At 36.4% G+C, this 19816-nt stretch overlaps 1 protein-coding gene across 3 annotated transcripts in view; it reads right to left on the reverse strand.

Annotated features, from left to right (window-relative positions):
• The window catches only part of Galnt7 (polypeptide N-acetylgalactosaminyltransferase 7), a 139035-nt gene that overhangs the window by 70799 nt on the left and 48420 nt on the right, over positions 1–19816 (reverse strand). For all 3 annotated transcript variants that reach the window (XM_015486210.2, XM_015486209.2, XM_048791956.1), the window contains exon 2: positions 5213–5673. In XM_015486210.2, coding sequence (XP_015341696.1) covers positions 5213–5673 — 461 coding nt within the window. The remainder of the gene's footprint in view (positions 1–5212; positions 5674–19816) is intronic.

Here is a 19816-nt window from a genome sequence, read left to right on the forward strand (position 1 = left end):
AACAAGGGAGAGAATTGAACAACAGCAGATGAGGTAGAGAGGGAAGATGGGAGGGGGGCATAGTAGGGGATAGGAAAGGTAGCAGAATACAACAGTCACTAATATGCCATTATGGAAAAATGTGAATGTGTAACCGATGTGATTCTGCAATTTGTATTTGGGGTAAAAATGGGAGTTCATAACCCACTTGAGTCAAATGTATGAAAGATGATATGTCATGAGCTTTGTAATGTTTTGAACAACCAATAATAAAAAAAAGAATACAAGTAAAACAACAAATGCTGGCAAGTATGTGGGGGGAAAAGGTACATTCAAACATTGTTGGTGAGACTGCAAATTGGCGCAACCACTCTGGAAAGCAGTATGGAGACTCCTCAGAAAACCTAGAATGGAATCACCGTTTGACCCAGTTACCCCACTCCTTGGCATATACTCAAAAGACTTAAAATCAGCATACTATAGTGACACAGACACATCAAATGTTCACAGCAGCTCAATTAACAATAGGTATGCTATGGAACCAACCTAGGTGCCCTTCAACAGATGAATGAATAAAGAAAATGTGGTACACATACACAATGGAATAATACTCAGCCAAAAAGAAGAATGAAATTATGGCATTTGCCAGTAAATAGATGGAACTGGAGACTATCATGCTAAGTGAAGAAAGGTAATCCCAAAAAACCAAACGCTGAATGTTCTCTCTGATATGTGGTCACTCACTCCCAATAGGCAGGGTGTGTGTGTGGAGGTTCTCTGGATTGGTAAGGTGGGGGTGGGGAGTAAGAAGAGGGATGGGAATGGGAAAGACATTAGAATGAATCGAACATAACTTTTCTATGTTCAAATATGAATACACGACCACAAGAACAGGAAGTTATACTCCATGTATGTATAATATGTCAAAATACATTCTCCTGTCATGTATAACTAAAAAGAACAAATTTTAAAAATGTGGGGAAAAAAAAGAATCCAGCTTAGAATGTAATGTGGATTCGATTTAAAAATTATTTCTGGGGGTTGTTACACTTGAATGCTTTTTGTTGGGAGTTGCCCTGGCTCCAAAGACTAATAACTTCCCCATCCCCTGAGAAGAGCTGTCCAATGGTGAGCCCTGCTGGCTCACATGATCCTTATCCACCAATCAGACTAGCCCTGCTGGCTCACATGATCCTTATCCACCAATCAAAAAGCACCCCATGCCAACTGTCAAACCTTTCAACCATTAAACTGTCATAACTGTCAAACCACCCCCGGCTCTATAAATATGCAGAGCTGTTCCTCAATAAATGGGCATTTTCTCTGAGCCTTGTTCGTTCTTTCACTTTTAAAATTATTTTTCTTTCCTTATTCATTTATTTTTGTGGTGTTGGGGATGGAACCCAGGGCCTCATGCACACCAAGCAAATACTCTACAACCAAGCTACAACCCCAGCCCTTGAAATATTTTTAAAAAGAGAGGAATTTATCTCTAGTATAGAATTTCAAATAAAGGCATAAGAGTATTTGCTAAGGTAGTTTTGAGTCATTTTGTTTGATTGGAGACAAAATATAAAATGACACATAAAAACACAAAACATCCTATTTCTAGGTCCTGTTGTAGATGTGCAAAGGAAAGCACATGGGAAACAATGGACTATATGATGCAAGAGAGAAGAACAGGAGGGAGAAAAAGGCAGAAATATGGAGGAGGAAAGGAAAGGAGAGGGGAGAAAAGAAGCAAAGGGGCAAAGAGAAAGGGGAAAGGGGGAGATAGGAAAGAGACTGTAGGGGAGCTAGGAGGACTCCGATGGGAGTCAGAATGGCAATTAGTGTGTCTAAAATTTTCAAGAGACAAATGAAGGCTTTGCCATCATAGAAGCTACAAGTAGAAGCAAGATGACATAGCTAAGGCATGTGTGATATTTGTGCCTTTCAAAAAGCAATAAAGAATATCAAAGTTGAATAATAACTGAAAACATTCCAATGTTGACAAGAAAGTACTAAGAAAAGTGCCACAGCAGTAGAGGAGCTAATAATACTTAAGTTTCTAAACAACATGTCTATAATAAGAGTTTTAATCTATTGTTATTTAGTTCTAATGTAAATCCTGAGATTGTTATTGCTAACATCATTTTAAATTAGAGGTTAGAAAGGATAAATAACAGGTTGAAGATCTCACATCTGGTGTTGGGGACAAGGGCTGAATGTTGGCCTACTCCCTTAATTCACTCACTCACTCACTCACTCACTCACTTATTCATTCATTCTCTCAAAGAGATATTTAGTTGGTACTACTGAGTTCCTATATTTTAGTTACTGGGAGTAGCCAGTGAAGAAAAGAGACATTGTCTCGTGAATCAGTGTGTGTTACTGGGGGTTGAACCCAGGGTCTCACACATGCTAGGCAAATGCTTTATCATTGAGCTACAACCCCAGCCCTAGACATAGTGTTTGATCTTAGGAGTTTATCACCTAGTAAGAAAGATGAGTCAATAAACAACTAGGTAAGTATAAAAAAATTTTTTTAAATAATAAGTTTTTATACCTTTATTTTATTTATTTTTGTATGTGGTGCTGAGGATTGAACCCAGTGTCTCATGTGTGCTAGGCACGTGCTCTACCACTGAGCCATAATCCCAGCCTGTAAGTATAAAATTTGGTAAATACTATGAACAAAATGGTCAGGGAGTAGTAAAAGAGAATTAAGTGGGGCACTACTAAATTAAACAACATGGTTAGCAAAGTCCAACTGAAATCTAAAGGATGGGAAAGGGCTGGCAGCAGATGAAGAGCAAAAGCGTTCGTGGAAGAGGAAGAAAAGCATATGCAAAGACTCTGGGACAGGTCAACATAGCTGGGGTGCCATGGGTGAGGTGTATGGTGGCAAAAGGAGGTCCACAAGGCAGATCATGCCTATAGGGTCACAGCATACAGGCTGCTGCAGGGTGGGAGCTTGTTTCTTATTTTAAGTGCAATGGAAAGCACAGAATGGTTTTCAGCAGACCATCTTTGGGTTCTAAAAGACCACACTGTTTTCTGTATAAATAATAGGCAGCAAGTAAGAATAATAGTATAGAGACCAGTAAATAGGCTTTTGCAGGATTCCAAGAGAGATGATGGTCACGTGGACATGGGTGGTAGCAACGGAGATGAAGGAAATGAACCTCAGAAGTGATCTGAGCTATATTTTGGTGGTAGAAACCAGAGGCCTTGCAGATAGACTGGATGTAAGAGGTAACAGAGAAGGAAGCATGGAGGATGCTCTAAATCCTGTGCACAACTCTAAGTCTTGTACATAATTTGATTTTCTTAGCACATTTCTTAGATTAAAAAGCTATCTGTATTTATACTAGTTTTTGAAATTACATATATTTTTATAATTAGTTCATGTGCTAAAATCTCCATTTGCACACTGCCAAGTTCACCCTCTGAATGTAACATCTACTCTTATGTTCACTATCTAGAAAGAGATATACCTTAAGGGTGATGTGGTGAAAAGAGAAGGGGTTTTCAGACCAAGCCATCTCAGGGTGAATCACAGCTTTGCCACTTTGCTGGGTATATATAAAGAAGTGATCATTCTGAGCCTCAGACTTTACATATACAGGTAAGAACTCTCTCATAGTTTAGTTGTAAGAATTCAATTTATAAGTCCTGGCATGAAGTAGGAAGCCAATAAATGATAGACTGTTTCTTTTTATTCCCCTCCCTTCCCTTTCTCCTTCAATATAGTATGAGAATGCCACAAGTTCTCAAAGTCCCTCTTTAAAAGAGTAAAGAGTACTCTGTACATATGAAGTATATGACTGAGTGCTATATTTAACATAACTGGGACACCCTGTAGGTTGAGACAGCAGATCTTTTCATGGGTTCTAAGAGGTACTCTCTGAAAAGTTCTAACTCTGCAACAATCACCCTCACCTCCTGACTAGAAACACTCCCATATCAAACAGAAGACACTCTATTTATTTGGATTTCACATAAACAAAAAAAAATTTTTTTAGTATGTCCAAATACAGTTTACTATCTATCTGAAATTCAAATTTAATTGTGCATTTTGTATTTTTATGGGTTAATCTAGCAACCCTATGACAAGGTAAGTCTCTACTAGGAATAAATTGGTCCAAGATTTTCTTCACAGTCCCATGTGATGCTAATTCTTCTCTGTATAAGTTATATTTCCTACTGTCATGGTGCTATCCACTCCTACTTTCTATGCACATTTCATTCATCTCTTCTCATTCTTACCAATATGTGTATGAGTGTCTGACATCTATTGAGTGGTATTACATTAGGTATGGAATTTTACTTAGTGGTTATAAAGATGCTGGTGCAACCGTGTGTGTGTGTGTGTGTGTGTGTGTGTGTGTGTGTTTGTGGGTGGATATTGGGGGGTGTCTGTGCACCTGCTGTGTTAACCTTTTCACATGAAGACTATGCTAACAATACATCATTTTGAGAATATACTTTGAAAGTTTTCTACCAGTAGTGAATAAATTTGCATACACATCATTAAAAGTTATTTAGATACCACACTAGTAGAAATAGTTATTGAATAAACTGAAAGAGAAAAGTTTTGAGTTCATTCAATAATCACTGTTACAACTTAAGAGCTGGAAACCCTTCATTTAACTTATATATCACATAAAAAAAAAGTTTAGGCCACAGTTTTATCTGAGTATTCCTTCTTTGTATATATTTAAATGCTTCAATTTCTTGTTTCAGTACTAAGGAAAAAAAAATAAAGGAAATATAAATCTACCTAATAATATGAGATACCCAGAGCAGTATTGGTATGTACTCTTGTTCTACAAAAAGATAAGGAACGTGCTTGCTCCAGAATGAAAATCAACATGTGGAAGAAGTTTTGTATCAAAAAATTGTCAGGTGAACTAAACAAAGTATTTAATGGTATAGTTTATGTTCATCCTGGTATAAGCTCATTTTCTCACTGTGGGCAGGAAACAAACAAAAATCATAGATTGCTGTCAGTCTGGGGACCATGTTTTGTTTTGGTAGCACTGATATAGAAGACTCCAGCATTTTATACATTGTACCTTCAATATGAAGACAAAAATGGAGGCCCTCATCTTTCAGGTCATTTTGCTCACCAAAGGTCCCCTTATTTCATTGAAATAAAGGCATAAATATTTTCTCCATCCCTAACAATCTCAATATCTAACAAAGCAATAGTTGCCCCAATTTTAGAAAGAAGAGGATGTGTGCTTACTCTTCTTGACGTAAGTCATTGACGCTGCGGTCCAGTGAGATCATGTCACTTGCCACCATGTTAAATCCAAACTCTTTAATGCTGGCTTGAACTGCATGTTTGAATTCTTGTCCCAAAACCAATGGCTTGGCTTGTTCTCCAGGGCCACCAACCACTCCATGAGGCTCAGGTTCTTTGGGTTCAAAGTTACCAAGGATCCCGGGGCGTAGCACAGGATCACGATAGGTGAATGTCTGAGGCTTAAATGTGAGATACTGCCTCTGTATTATGTCTTTTTGGGAATCTCCTCCAGCATGGTGCTCCTGTTCATTTTTGGCCTTGTTTTTTCTTCTAATAGACTCTAAGTCCACTTCTACTCCTTCAACATGAGGCCATGGTACCACAGGTTTGAATCTGTCATCCCCAGGAGCTAATCCATTGCCTCCTCGGTTGGGCATGGGGTTATTGACATCTCTGTCTTCCTATACAAAAGGAGGGGGATATACAATGAGTACATGAAGGCAAAGTACCACAGTAGAGTTTATGATACAAATTTTCATGTTTAAAGAAAGACTGAGGCGGCAATAAAAACAGTTTAAAATGTGAAATGTAAACAGGCCATTTTGTTAGGTCTTCATATTACAAGATCTTTCTCAGGATAGAATGGAACTACCAAGAAATAGACTATTTCCTCACCATACTATTCCAAAATAAATGAATGGACACTTTAAAAAAATCATCTCTCTATAAACTTAACTAACAAAGATCTCTTACTAATGTCAATATTGTTAAGGGTTAATACTGTTAAGGATTAGAGCAATGAGTTTCTAGGATCTTTGATTAAAACAGATACTTAATAGGTCATGTTATATAGTAATAATTTTCACAGGCATCTGGTATATGATAAATATAATTTTTAGTAAGTAATACAGCCATACGATGGCAAAGGTATTAGAGGGATCTCATCCATCAGCTGGCTTCATACCCCAAATGGCAGAGGGACAAGGTGAGGATATGTACTCAACAGGCCAGTTCAGTGTTTTCTATTCAGTGAGAGTTTAGCTGAATTCAGAACTATGGGAAAAACTCTAATAACTGTAACCAAGTCTTTTAAACCACCCCAAATCCCTAGTTTGCCCCATTCCAGGAGTGGCAGAGGTAAAAACAGGTTCTGCTTATAAGGATATTCATCAGGGGGCACCGCTCTTTTCTGTTTGGACCCTCTTCATCTATGTAGTTCTTTCAGTCAGAAATCCTGAGAGATTTTGTTAACTTATTAAGCCAGAACCATTCTTCTCCCCAAACAGTATTTCCCAGCATTAACATCACCTCAGTGGATTTAAAATATATACTGATGCCTGTGTTCTCCCTTCAGACACTGTGATTTAATTTGTCTGGGCATCCACTTAAATTACCTAATGGTTTACAGGAAGAAAACTATACATTAGAAGAATATGGACTATGATGATACATGAAACCAACCTATCCAGTTGTGAAATACATGCTATTATCTAGGCTGGCCTGTGCTTATTTAAATATTTCCCAAATTCACCCACTTCAATAATAGAAGTTTTAATGGATTCAAACTTCCGCTTATCTTCTTCTAAAAGTTGTTTTGATTTTTCTTTAACTTAATGGTTCGTTGTCCAATATTAAACTATTGGTTTTCTTTAGGATTCTGTGAGAAGTCCATTTGCCATGCCATTCTCATTCCAGGTTACCTCATTCTCTTCTAAGCTTAGTGACCAGATTTATTCTGATGATTCCTACATCCATTTTCCCAGCCCACATAATAGTCCTGATCTCTAGACCTTATAGTCTACTGCTTCCTTAACATTTCTATTTATATGTCTCTGGGACCTAAATTTGAAACCCCCAAATCTGAACTTGACATTGACCTCACACCATATACCTGTTACATTTACTGTCTTTCCTGCATTTATATAATACCTCCATCATTACCAAAGAAGGCAGGGATCGGCTAACTTTTTATGCAAAGGGTCAAGTAGTGAACATTTTGGCTTTGCAGACCAAAATTGTTTTTGGTCTCTGTTGCAATTATTCAAGTCTGTTATTGTAGTGTGCAAGCAGCCAGAGACAATATAAACTTCAATAAGACTTCATATACAGGATGGAAATGTAGCTCAGTGGTAGAGTGCTTGCCTAGCATGTTGAAGGCCATGGGTTCAATTCCCAGTTCTAGGGGAAGGAAAAAACTTCATATACAAAGATAGATGGTGGGCTGGATTTGGCCTCCCAATCCCTGTACTAGATGATAAATTCTAGGGCAAGGTCTATGGTACACACCACTGCATTCCCAATGTTTATCTTGGCATATAAGGCTTCAGTGAAAATTTACTGAATAAATCAATGAATGAATTCTAAAATTTCTGCTTTGATGGTAAGAGAGATTCTGAGAAGAAAGGGGAAAGATAAAGAATAGAGAATTTGAAATTAAATAAAAGGGGTTAGGTCAGATAGACCCTTACTGCCAATACCTTTGAATTCACCAAGGATGTAACTCTATATTCTCTATACAGTATTATATCACTAAAAAGTGATATATAACAGCACCAGAAAAATTTAATTTGCTCACTTCTTAAAGCCCATAATAATTAAATCTGAAGGCAGAACCAAATTCTAGAAATGTCCGACTAACCCAAGTCAATTAAGAATAATCATGTCAAATCTTATATGGTTCAAAGAATGGCTATAAAGCAGTGTAATTCTTAGTTCCCTGAGAAGGAAAACTACACACTTCCTTTTCCTGAGAGTAAATGAGAATTTACTCTCATTTGTGACTCACTGGCACTGTGAAACTTTCATAAGCAACAACTAATTTACTGTATAGTCAAAATCAATGGATCACTGTTGAGTAGAAATGGAAGAAAATCATTAGATAATTTTCTGAGATTGTTAAGTTCAAAAAGATGGAAATGAACTGAAAAATAAAGTCACTTATAACAGGTGGTAATATGAAACACCAGATAAAAGGCCAAACTAATCACTGTCCACCTTACAACTTAAAAAGTATCCCTACCTTGTATTCCCAAATCCTACTTATGTTTGCCATTTTTCCATGATAGTCCTGCCTTGCAAGAAATTTTATGAATCCAGAGGATTTAGAAAAATGGTTTTTGGAGCAAATGACAATAATATAGGCCTGTTTGCATTTCAAATCACAGATGGATCTTAGAAAATTTTACTCATAATGATGAGTTTATATAGTCACATGATTTCTTGAGAAATTACAATTTAGCAAAAGTGGCCACTGTTGAACAATATGCATACTATTTGGTTATGCTTCTTCATAAGCCATAGAATTTAAAAGTAAAATAAGACAAATTTCATTTTGTAATTTGAAGCCCACTTGATCAAAACCACCTTTAGTTAAGAAAAATCACATTAGCATCCTTTCTCTGGCTGCACTTACTCAACTAGGAGCAGAAGAAACAAGGGGCAAAGAGAGTAGGAAGGGAGATTGTAAAAATAAAGCAGTTGTTACAAGTTCAGAGGAAACAGGGTGTGCTCATAGGCAGGGCTCCTCACACTCTTGCCAACATGTGGCAGGACGTAGTAGAAAACATGGAGTGCTCAGGCCTTAGTACCCTAGTTTCTCTCTGTTTAACTATGGCTGGATTCTAAGCTATCCCATCTGACAGTCTGTGCTAAGTAAAGACCCAAATCTTGATCCTTTCAGAGCAGGGAGAGCTTCCTGCACTGGGAGTTGGAGCTCCGCTGGGGGGGGGGGGGGTCAAGTGATCTGTGCTTAATCAGGGCTTAAGATGGATAAACCCAAGATTAAACAGAGACCTTACCAGTCCTTGAATATATAGGATGTCATCCATTACAGGTAAGGACTCAATTTCCAAATATATTTTAAGACTCTTAAACTAGGAAGAGATTTAAGGCCACTTCCCAGTGGCAGTAACTCCGTTAGCAACTAGGGCAGAACTGAAAAATGGAGAAAGTAAGTGTGCTATCAGGTAAGTAAATTTATGTAAATATAAAAATTCCACACAAGCTCTGAGTGTGGCTTAGTAAAATACCATGACATTTTGATAAGAATTATCCACTGAGAGAAAAATACTTATTAAAAAGCCTAGCTAAGGTAAAAACTAAGAGTTAGTAGAATGAAGAAAAGAACAGTTATCACTGTGACTACTCCACCCAAAGAAATCCAGGTCAGCAACTCTTGCGCTCTCAATTAGACTCAGGCAGGGGGGCCACACTGAGTACTGTAGTAAACCACATGAACCCAAACTTAACCCTAGGGACTGAAACATTAAGACTTGACTCCTGACTACAGAGAGGTGCCTATTATATAATAGCAATAGTTACTCTTTTTATTTTTCTCTCAAGACTTCTGATCCACTATAGAAACCAGTTAGTGGGTAAGTTAGTGTTGCTTAAAATATATACTGGACTTCAGCAGATAATTCCTAAAAGGGAATTTTGAGCCAATTAAATGTTACTCCTCTTTAACCACTGTCAAGAGCCATCAGTGGGCCATGAGTGGACTACATTGGCATCACAGTCTAGTAAATAGGAGAATCTGGTGTCTGGGAACTTCCAGTGGAAATTTCCTCTGGCTAATACTGCCCAGACACATGTGACCTTATTCAAACTCTGTCCCAGGCCCCACACAGCCCCAGAGATAGGGTGATTTACTACAGCCACACAGCCTCTCAGAGATGGATGTGACCTGCCAAGATGCCAATCAACCTGCTGACTGCAAGATATCATGAAGCAAGACTCCACCCCTGGAATCTATTTCCTGCCTTCAATATACCCCCTTAAATAAACCATGGGAGCCGTTTTTTAATTGTCCAGCTCCAGCGCCTGTGTGGGCTGGGCCTATCAGGGGCTCTACTGTAAAACTATTTTTCTGATTCTGTGTCTTTTGTTCTTTACTAATTATTTCTGACTTATTTTTTCCTGTGGCTTATACCCTCCTGGGCAGGAAAAAAGGACCCCCTGGAGAGGCGCTGGAGACCTCCCCATAAACCATATAAGCATAAGTAAAACATAAAATGCAATATATAATGCAGATCTATCCTATATGATAGTGAATAATACAGAAATTAATGTCTTCCTAAAGTTGGCTAGATCACATTCTCAACACATAGTCATTTGAGTAAAAGGAAGATTCCCATTATATAAGAGTCTTCTGCTAAATTCCATGGTTATATAAGCAAGTAACCAATTTTTGGATTTGCATGCATACCATTTGGTATTCTTAAAAGGTATTCTGCATTGACACACCAATTTCTTGAAGATTTCTGTGTAACCTAGAGTAATTCTGATCAACTACAAAATACCTAGAGATGACAAGTTTTAGATCTTTGGATCTTTCCCCACAGTTTTACCACAATTTCTTACTCATTGTAGGATAACATAGTTTTGTGACCTGACTGTTTAATGGGAAACAACCTTGAAAATACTATATATGGGTGCCCTTCAACAGATGAATGGATAAAGCAAATGTGGTACACGCACACAATGGAATATTACTCAGCCATAAAGAAGAATGAAATTATAGCATTTGTCTGTAGACGGATGGAACTGGGAACTTCATGTTAATAATAAACCAAAAAAAAAAAAAAAAAAGGCCTAATCTTCTCTCTGATATGTGGATACTGAGTCACAATAGGCAATGAGCAGGGTGGGGATCGGATGAAGGTTCACTGTATTGGACGGAGGGGAGTCAGGGGAGTGGAGGGGAAATGGGAATGGGAAACACAGTAGAATGATTCGGACATAACTTTCCTATGTTCAAGTACGAATACACAACATGTTTAACTCCATATCATGTACAACCACAAGAATGGGAAGTTGTGTCAAAATACATTCTACTGTCATGTATAACTAAAAAGAACAAATAAAAAAATTTTTAAATACTATATAATAAGTAGAAAAATATCAACTATTTTTGGCAATCAACTATTTGAGTTACTGCTGGGCACTGTGATGCACAACTGTAATACCCACAGCTCAAGAGGCTGAGGCAGTAGGATTCCAAGTTCAAAGCTAGCCCCAGCAACTTAGCAAGGCCTACGCAACTTAGGGAGACTCTGCTTCAAAATAAAAAAAATAAAAGGGTTGGGGATGTGGCTCAGTAGTTAAGTGACCGTGGGTTCAATCTCTAGTACCCCAAAACAAAACAAAAAGCAAAAAAAAAAAAAAACTACTTGAGTTACCAATGATAAACTCATGAAGGTACCAAAAGTTATCTACATTTTTTAATCCATGGTCCAAACATCCTTCCCAGCCTCTCTATCTGGAGACTGGATTCACTTTTTAAGCATGAGACAGATATGCATAGTCATCCCAGGTATTTCTAATCCAACCAAGGCTTCTTCCTCCAGGTAAATGAGGAGGTTGGGATGCTTGGAGTAGAAGCCTTTGATCTCTTCTAAGCATTTAAAATCATCCATCTAAGAAACCACACAGGGATTAAACAAGTTTCTTTCCTCCATTTAATATAGCATATACAAAATATTGACTCATCAGTTGCATATGTTTTGCCTTTGGATAATAATTATGCCCTAAGGTATCTCCAGTTTTAAATCAGCCAATGTCCAATTATCGTGGCCATCTGTATTTAAAGGAGATCTCTTAGTAAGTTTTTTAACATTTCATCTCCCTCATATATACGGGTAGTAGCATTATACAAATTTTTTATGTGGAAGCAACTCTTCATTTAGACAACTCTTCATTAAGGAAAATCATTCTTTAACAAGTAAGAAATATTACTATTTTTTTTTAACAGAACCCAATCCTAACAGATAGGTATGAATTTCTTTATAGGATATACATTATTTGAAGTGTTTCAGAGATAGGAAGTCATACTAACAAAAAAACCTTTGGAAATATAAAACTATTCCAATTTCTGAGTTTTATCTTTGGAAACTCTAAATTATTCCAGTGATAGTTTAAAAGTAATTTTGGAAGTGATATTAGAATGTATGGATAAAAAAATCTATTAAATTTGTTTAGAAGTTTATAGTATAATTCTGAGCAAACTTTAGTTCATCAACACTAAATAAAGTACATGATCAAACTGATTAAAATTACGCTAAAAATTACTTTTTAAAAACCATCTTGTATAGTATACATTTTAAAGGTAAGAGTAAAGTGCAGATTCCTTATTAGTAAAAACTTTCAATTTTCAACCTAGAGGTTAGATTTCACACAAAATCCTTCTTTGTATTATTTTTATAATCTCCAATGTCCTATTCTGTAAATGTGAAATTCCCATTAAGCATACAGCAGTCCAAACCAGCACCTTAAACTCAGAATTCAGCTTCCAGAAACTTCTACCCTTCTCCCACAGTCCTGTGATTGTTTCTACCATTCTCTTCCTGTATTGCCTTAGTTGTTTCTCCCCAATCAGACTGAGAACTCTTGGAGCATAACGCATATTACTTATCTGTGTGCCCCAAGCACCTAGTACACAGAAGACACTCAATGCATGTTTGTTTAGAGACTAAGTACACAAAGAATATCTAGCTGTGGATCATCTCTTATTACCCTGCTGGAATATAAACTGACTTTGAATCTTTATATTATCATATGCTTACTTGATTTAAGCTAGCATTTCAGAAATCCAAATGAGATAACTGAAAACATTACTTCCCTACACATCTAAAATTTGAATAATCTTTTTTTAAAAAAAAATTCTTCTCTTCTTCAGATTTGGATAAATAATGTTTGCAAGTGAAATTTGGTGCTTCATAGAAAATGAGTACTTTATTTAAACATGAGAAAGTAAATCTGCTGATGTTAGTCGTAGTTCTCTAGGCCAATTTACCTTGTAAATGGCTTTCTGCTAAATTTGGTGCTTGTTGTAAACAGTAATAGGATAGAGATTCTAAATCAGATCAGAAAAAAATTAGTTTATACTTCAAAGTAAATTAAATGAAGAAATGTGCAAAGGGCCAAAATATAGGTTAATTTGTACAATAGGAAAATAAGAAATTGATTATCCTTTTATTTAAAAAAAAAACAAAACTTTTATTCATGAGACTATTTAATTGGCCCAGTTCAAAGTATTATCGTAGACAATTAATCAAGAACTCTATGAAACACATTAAATTTAAAAATATTTATGAAATTGAAATAATTTTTATCTTTCAGAGACCTTATAAAAATTTATGCTTTAGCTAATGAACTGAATCACGAATATACTTGCAGGTTTTAAATTATTTCTTATTGTGCATATATAATATTAACTCTTTAGTTGGTTTAAACTGAATTTTAAGAATCACATGAGTATTAAATGACCAATAAATTATTGTTTAGTATATTTCAGAAGCTGATGTATAGTTATATTTGTCCAGGACTATGCTGTCATTTCAGTGCTAAGAGCACAAATTATCAAGACAGGGCTATAAATACAAAGCATATCAGTACTATTTAAAAGCCCCATCTCCCACAGGTTAATAAAAGGCAGATGATAATACTTCTTACAATCATAAAAGGCTATAATGGTTAGATTTTCACTCCTCCATGTTTGGGAGCTAAGTAATTCCTGAATTAAAAAAGAGAGCTCCTAAGTAGACTTTTTTTCATTTTATAGATAACATATAATAAGTTACATAAAATGTTTTCAGAAAACTGTCAATACTTTACAATATATCTTACCAAAATATTCCTATAAAATGACCTGTCTAAAGACAAGAACGGTATTAGGAGAATAAAAAAATGAAAGCAAAGTATTGAGAAAAGGATTGTAAAATAAAAATCTGTGAAGATTTTTAAACACATGAATAATTTATGCATGAATATATATTATGTATGCACATGGAGACAGGAAATATACATTTAAAAACCAAATAGCTTGGAAGGATAAGAAATTAACCCAGCTGAATAGACCCTTCAAAAGAACAATAATAGCATTTCATCAGGTGGAGAAAGGAGGAACTACTTAAAAGCTGAGCTGATTGAAATGAGGTCACATCTGCTCCTCTCCTGCCCACTCACATGTTTTGGAACTTTGTTTTAGCTTGTGCCAATCAACTCTATTTTCTTATTTAGACCAGCTAAGAATCTCTTTTTCTACATCATCTTTAAAACATTTTAAAAGAGTCTTCCCAACATCAATCCCTGAAGACCACACTCAACACTTTTTTTTTTTTTTTTTTTAATCCAGGGAAGTGCTTATTTAGTCCTGTCCTTTGATTCTTGTTTCCGAGGTAATAATGAATTTTATAATTTAGTGTCAGCCAAAGTCAAGCAGACAGTTTAATTCTTAATCCTTCTTCACATCTGGCAAATCCAGTGAAACCACATAATGATTTTGAATCTTCCTGAAAACCATATAGGAAATTATGTCACCAACAGAGTCATCAATAATGCTTTCGACATTAAGGGAAACATTTTACTGAGTGAGAGTAGAATAAAGTAAAATGTGGCATTTGTGTTAGAAGAAAATGTTTAATACCCTCTTGAAAGTCAAAAGAGCAATGTCCTATTATCCCTCTAGGGGAGAAATTCAAGAATGCATACAAGCACTCCCACATGAAGTGTTCCTATTTTATGTAGCTGGAAATGCATAAAACAGCTTTTTCTCTAGTGCTTCCTTGCTTTGCCCTGAAGCCTGGCTTTCATAACAGCTCATAAAAAAAGTATTGCAATGTGGGACTCTACAATACTTACATTTTGATTGGTATAAGATAATCTTTTATCGCAAACCTGGAAAAAAAAAAAATCACCCCATGACAGAAAATACCTCTAAGTTTTCAAGGCAGATATACCATTTTGAAGCACAGACCAATATTTTGCTATCATGTCATGACTAGAAATACACTGTAGGAGGGTTTGACAAACTGACATAATTATGTCAGACAGAAAATTATCTGAAAGTAGATCAAGGTTATTCATGTAATAAACTTTTTGACATTTTTTTACTATTCAACTATCAACATGCCTGATCTCAAGGGAGAATGTTTATCCAGTGATACTCTAGTTTATCTGGAGTATATTAGGTATTCAAGTTACTATTTATAGGCACCATTAAGAGATAAAAGAATTGTCCTTTTGGTACAGGCCTACTACATGCCAGGCACTCTACTTTAAGGGGGTCATGGCCTGGGGGAAGGGAAGCCTAGGAAACTGTCTGAAAACAGTAGGGGCTCCCCATCACAAAGCTGAGGGTGAGGACTGGTAGGTAAGGAGGCAGGGACAGAAAGTGGAGCATGGAAGTCACTCTAGGCAGAGGCAAAGGTACAAAAACACAAGAACACAGACTGTTCTGGGAACTTCAAATGTTTTGGTATGGTAAGTGCAGGAGATACATGGGGAGAGAGCAGGAGATGAGACTTGAATTGGAAGATCCTCAGAAGACTCTTAGGAACTACCAAGTGGTTTAGAATTCATCCTCTTAGAAACTGGAGGGGTGCATGCAAGATCAGAGTTATATTTTGGAATTAGTATCATTTTCCATTCATTTGCTCTACCAGATTATTAAGATGTTTTCAGAAAGACAAGGAAAAAAAATGGAAAGACAATGTAGGATAGAATTTCAAGAAAGGAGTAGCTAATGGGGCTAAAAACTGAAGGCATGGTATTAAATTAGTAAGACTTAGAAAGCCTAAAGATGTAGGTAAGGCAAGTTGAGTTGTTTAGTTGCAGTTCTGCAGTATGACTCTCTTACAAGCTATGACCCACAGCACTGATGGAGGCCCCACAAGCATGGATCTAAAGGCCTTAGGACTCCTTCTGTTTATCAGTATCCAGCTATAGATGGAACTATCACACTGCTTTCTATCATCTAGAGTATAAAAGGCATTTCTGGGATCTTCTTGTTCTGCCCTAGACACTAATTTGAAATGAAATGTCTGACTGATTAACAAATATATACTGAGTAGCCACTATATACCAGGTTACAGGGATGCAAAGATAAGGAAATACATCCCTGCTCCTGTAGAGTTTTCTGTCCAGTGGAGGACTCAGATAATCAAATCACAAGTAAGGGTAAAATGTGGCTGGAGTACAAGAGTAACGGGCCTCAGTGGCAGGTGAGGCTGAAGACAGACAGCAGCCAGGCCAAGCAGGGTTGGTGTCTGGTCTTATTCTCAGAGTAAGGAGCCTGGTCTTATTCTCAGAGCAGTGAAAAGCATGTAAATAGTTTAAGATTTAATGCATTATAGAAAGGACATAAGCATTTTGAAAAGAACCCTTTGGCTGAGGGAATAAGAGCACCAACTAGAAGGAAGCCACAGTGAATGAGGATAGATAAGGGAATGGATAGTACTAGCCAAGATGAAGATCTTGGCTGCAGAGAAAGAAAAGTGGACGGATTCGCAGGTTCATTAGGAAGTAAAATGGAGAAGCCTCATGATGGATTGGATATCTAACTTGTAAAATGCAAGTTTCTACACAATTGGATGCTGTTCACTGTAAGAGAAAATGCTGAAAAAGACCAGCACTGAAAATGATGAGGTCCTTTTTAGACATGCTGAGATTGAAGTGCTTCTGAAACATTCATGAGGAGAAAAACAGATTTTTAGCTTAAAAAAAGAGTCTGGCCTAGAGAATAAAAATTTGGTGGACATCTTTATGTAGATAGTAACTGACATAAGGACTGGCATAGGACAAATAATGGCAAGATTATAGTGAGAAAAGGAGAGTACTTTGGACCTCACATGCAGGAATCTCTTAAGACATCTACCAAGGAAACAAAGAATCGCACAATATATAAGAAAACCAAAAACCAAGAAAAATCAAGTCAGTGTGCTCAGTAACATGAATTTGAGGGACTGTGTTAGGGAAAGCTGAAAGCTGTTTTGGTGATATCCTTGTGTCAAAAGCCCAAGCAGGGTGAATGGAGATGAGAAGCTAGGAAGTGTGCAAGCGAGAGTAAACAGCATGTGTGAAAAGTTCCCCATTAGGGGCAGTGTAGAGATGCAGAGGTAGCTGGAGGAAACAGGAGGTGTGGTGCAGAGTTTGGGTTTGTTTGTTTTGTTTTAATGGGGAAGACCTGAGTATTTCTAAAACGAAGGCAAGGGTGAAACATTAAAATACACATAAGAGAGGGGGTAATCAAGAGTAAAAAAACCCCTGAGATTGCGGAAGGGATGGGAGCCAAAGCAGCAGTAGGCTTGGTCAGAAGGAGGTCAGCCCCTGTACTGCAATAGGAAGAGATGAAACAAGTGCAAACACCAGCAGTTTTCTCCTCCCTGGGATTTAAATCCTCACCACTGCTGTCTGAAGTAGTTCACCAGCCTCTTATTTAATCTATTCTACATACTGTATTCCAGCAGTCCTCTTACTCATGCCCTGTCAGGAGATCATTTTTTAAAAATACACACACACACACACACACACACACACCCCACACACATATACATATATATCACTGAGTCTGGCCTATAGGGCTTGGCTAAGGTTATAACCTTAGCTTATAGCACTGACCTGTTTCCTTCTCTCCTTTCCAATTCCATTTATACAGATTTAGCCCTTGTCATCTGCTCTAGTAATTTTCCCTTTTGTGAATTTCTACTCAAAACTTTTCTAATTCTTTAACTATCCTATATATTACCTTTTCTTCCAACCAGACTACAAGCTCTAATTGATAAGTCTTGCAGTCTTTTGCGCAGGAAGTTTCTATTACATTTCTATTATGTATCTTCTCCTAAATTCTCTGTCATTTCTCTTTTCCTTATTCTTCCCTCCATAAGCAAAATAATAACACCTATTCAATAGGAAACATGATGCTTTTGGCATCCATGTTTCTAAAAGAAACATGATTTTTTAGATGGATTATTTTGGAGGGGACAGTAATGCAAAATTTGATTTTTAAAAAGTAAAATAATGAAATACTATTAAGTATGTTATATACTCCAATCCTCACAACTATCTAGGAAGATCAGTAACATAGGTCTTGTAATTTTATTTTCACATTTTGTAATTGAGAAAGCTAATGATTAGAAAGACTAAATTCCATTGCATTAACATAAAATTAGTAAGTAACTGATCTAGGATTTGAACCCTAGTCTATCTGGCTACTAATAACTGAGCATGTAGTTACAAAGCTAAATCATTTCAAAAAGACTATTTGGTGATGTCTTTTAGGAATTGAGAAATTTATAAAAGCTATTAATTTCAATGGCCTTCAAAATGTGCAATTAATATAGACTACTGTATCTTTACTCTGTTTTTTAATCATGTTACAAAGTCTTTCTTTTGCAACCACTTACACCAAAGAAATAGCCAATTCTGACATTCTGCACAATGAGATCTGCCTTGTCAAAGACTTTTTTGCTCCTCCAATGTGTTAGGTTATAATTTCCCTTGACAGTGTGTGAAATAAGGAAGAAAGCATTTTGAACAATTTTATACAAGGAATTAAATAAATCTTTCTCAAAAGCAAGGACTAACATGTTTTTTTGTTCTATGTTAAGTGACTGTTCTGACATACCACTGTGAATTTTGAGTGGTTCAAATGACCATTAAAGAACACCACTGCCTTTTTTATGACCAAAAAGATTGCTGTGGCTATGGAATAAAACCAATTATTCATGATCAAGCTATGGTTTTGATATTCTTCTCTAATCAAAAACTTTCCAAATGCTTGGTTCCATAAAGACAGATGAAGTTTATTACATCATCACAAAGGAACTGCTATGCTTCTCAAGACATGTGAATTGTACCTGAGACTACAGTTCCATTTATTTTCTTCCCATAGTGTAAAAGGTATCAATCAGAAAAAGGAGAGGAAATGCTCACAAAGTGCTAATCCACAGATGCAATCAACAGTCTGTTTTTTTAGGACACATGAAGAAGCTCACTAGGAAATCGAAACTGAAACTGAACCAATTAGGAGTAGTACAGCAAGATACTGCTTTTACAGAGAATAATTCAGGATGTTTCCTAATTTAATCTCTGGTTTATCAAGTAAGCACACAAATTACACTTACACTAAAACATTAAAATTTAATGCAGTTAACTTCAAATTAAATTTTCCATTTCTATTTCCATTTCTTAATCTTGCTAACCACCACCTTTTAGATATTAGAAATATTTCAATTTTATAATAAAAATGTTCATAATACTTATAATTCTTTTTAGAATACCTTATAAACAATTCAAATGGTCACTTCAAGAAACTTTTTGGCACTTTAAGAGAAGGAAACCCAGCAGTTGTTGAGCAATAGGAAGCAACTCTACCAATTAGCTGAGAGAAGCCAGTCAGTCACACTTGCCTGAATTCAGCTGTCTGACACATTCCAACTGCCACTGGTAACACATAAGTTGCCAAGTGAAATCTGATATCCTTTTGCAACCAAGAGTAAAATTCTGGCAAATAATATGCATAATAATTGGGAGAGCTAATTTTAATAAAATACCTCAGTTTTATTTTGCCATAATCATATCTGATGACCCTGAGTCACCTGGTTTGTTTTCAATCCCAAAGATTTACTTATTTTACCTGGTATAGGGAAGGTATGCGATATATTTAACCCAGTATGTATGAATGAAGGGGAAAGGAAACCTGCTGTTACTACAGCACACATTGAAGACAGCCTGTCAACTGTCAGTCAAAGTACTGCCAAAATTAGAACAGAACTTCCAAAGGCTTAACAGGAAAGTGGAAGAGGCAAAAAAAAAAAAAAAAAAGAA

The sequence above is a fragment of the Marmota marmota genome, unplaced genomic scaffold (assembly GCF_001458135.2).
Source record: "Marmota marmota marmota unplaced genomic scaffold, marMar, whole genome shotgun sequence".
NCBI lineage: Eukaryota > Metazoa > Chordata > Mammalia > Rodentia > Sciuridae > Marmota > Marmota marmota.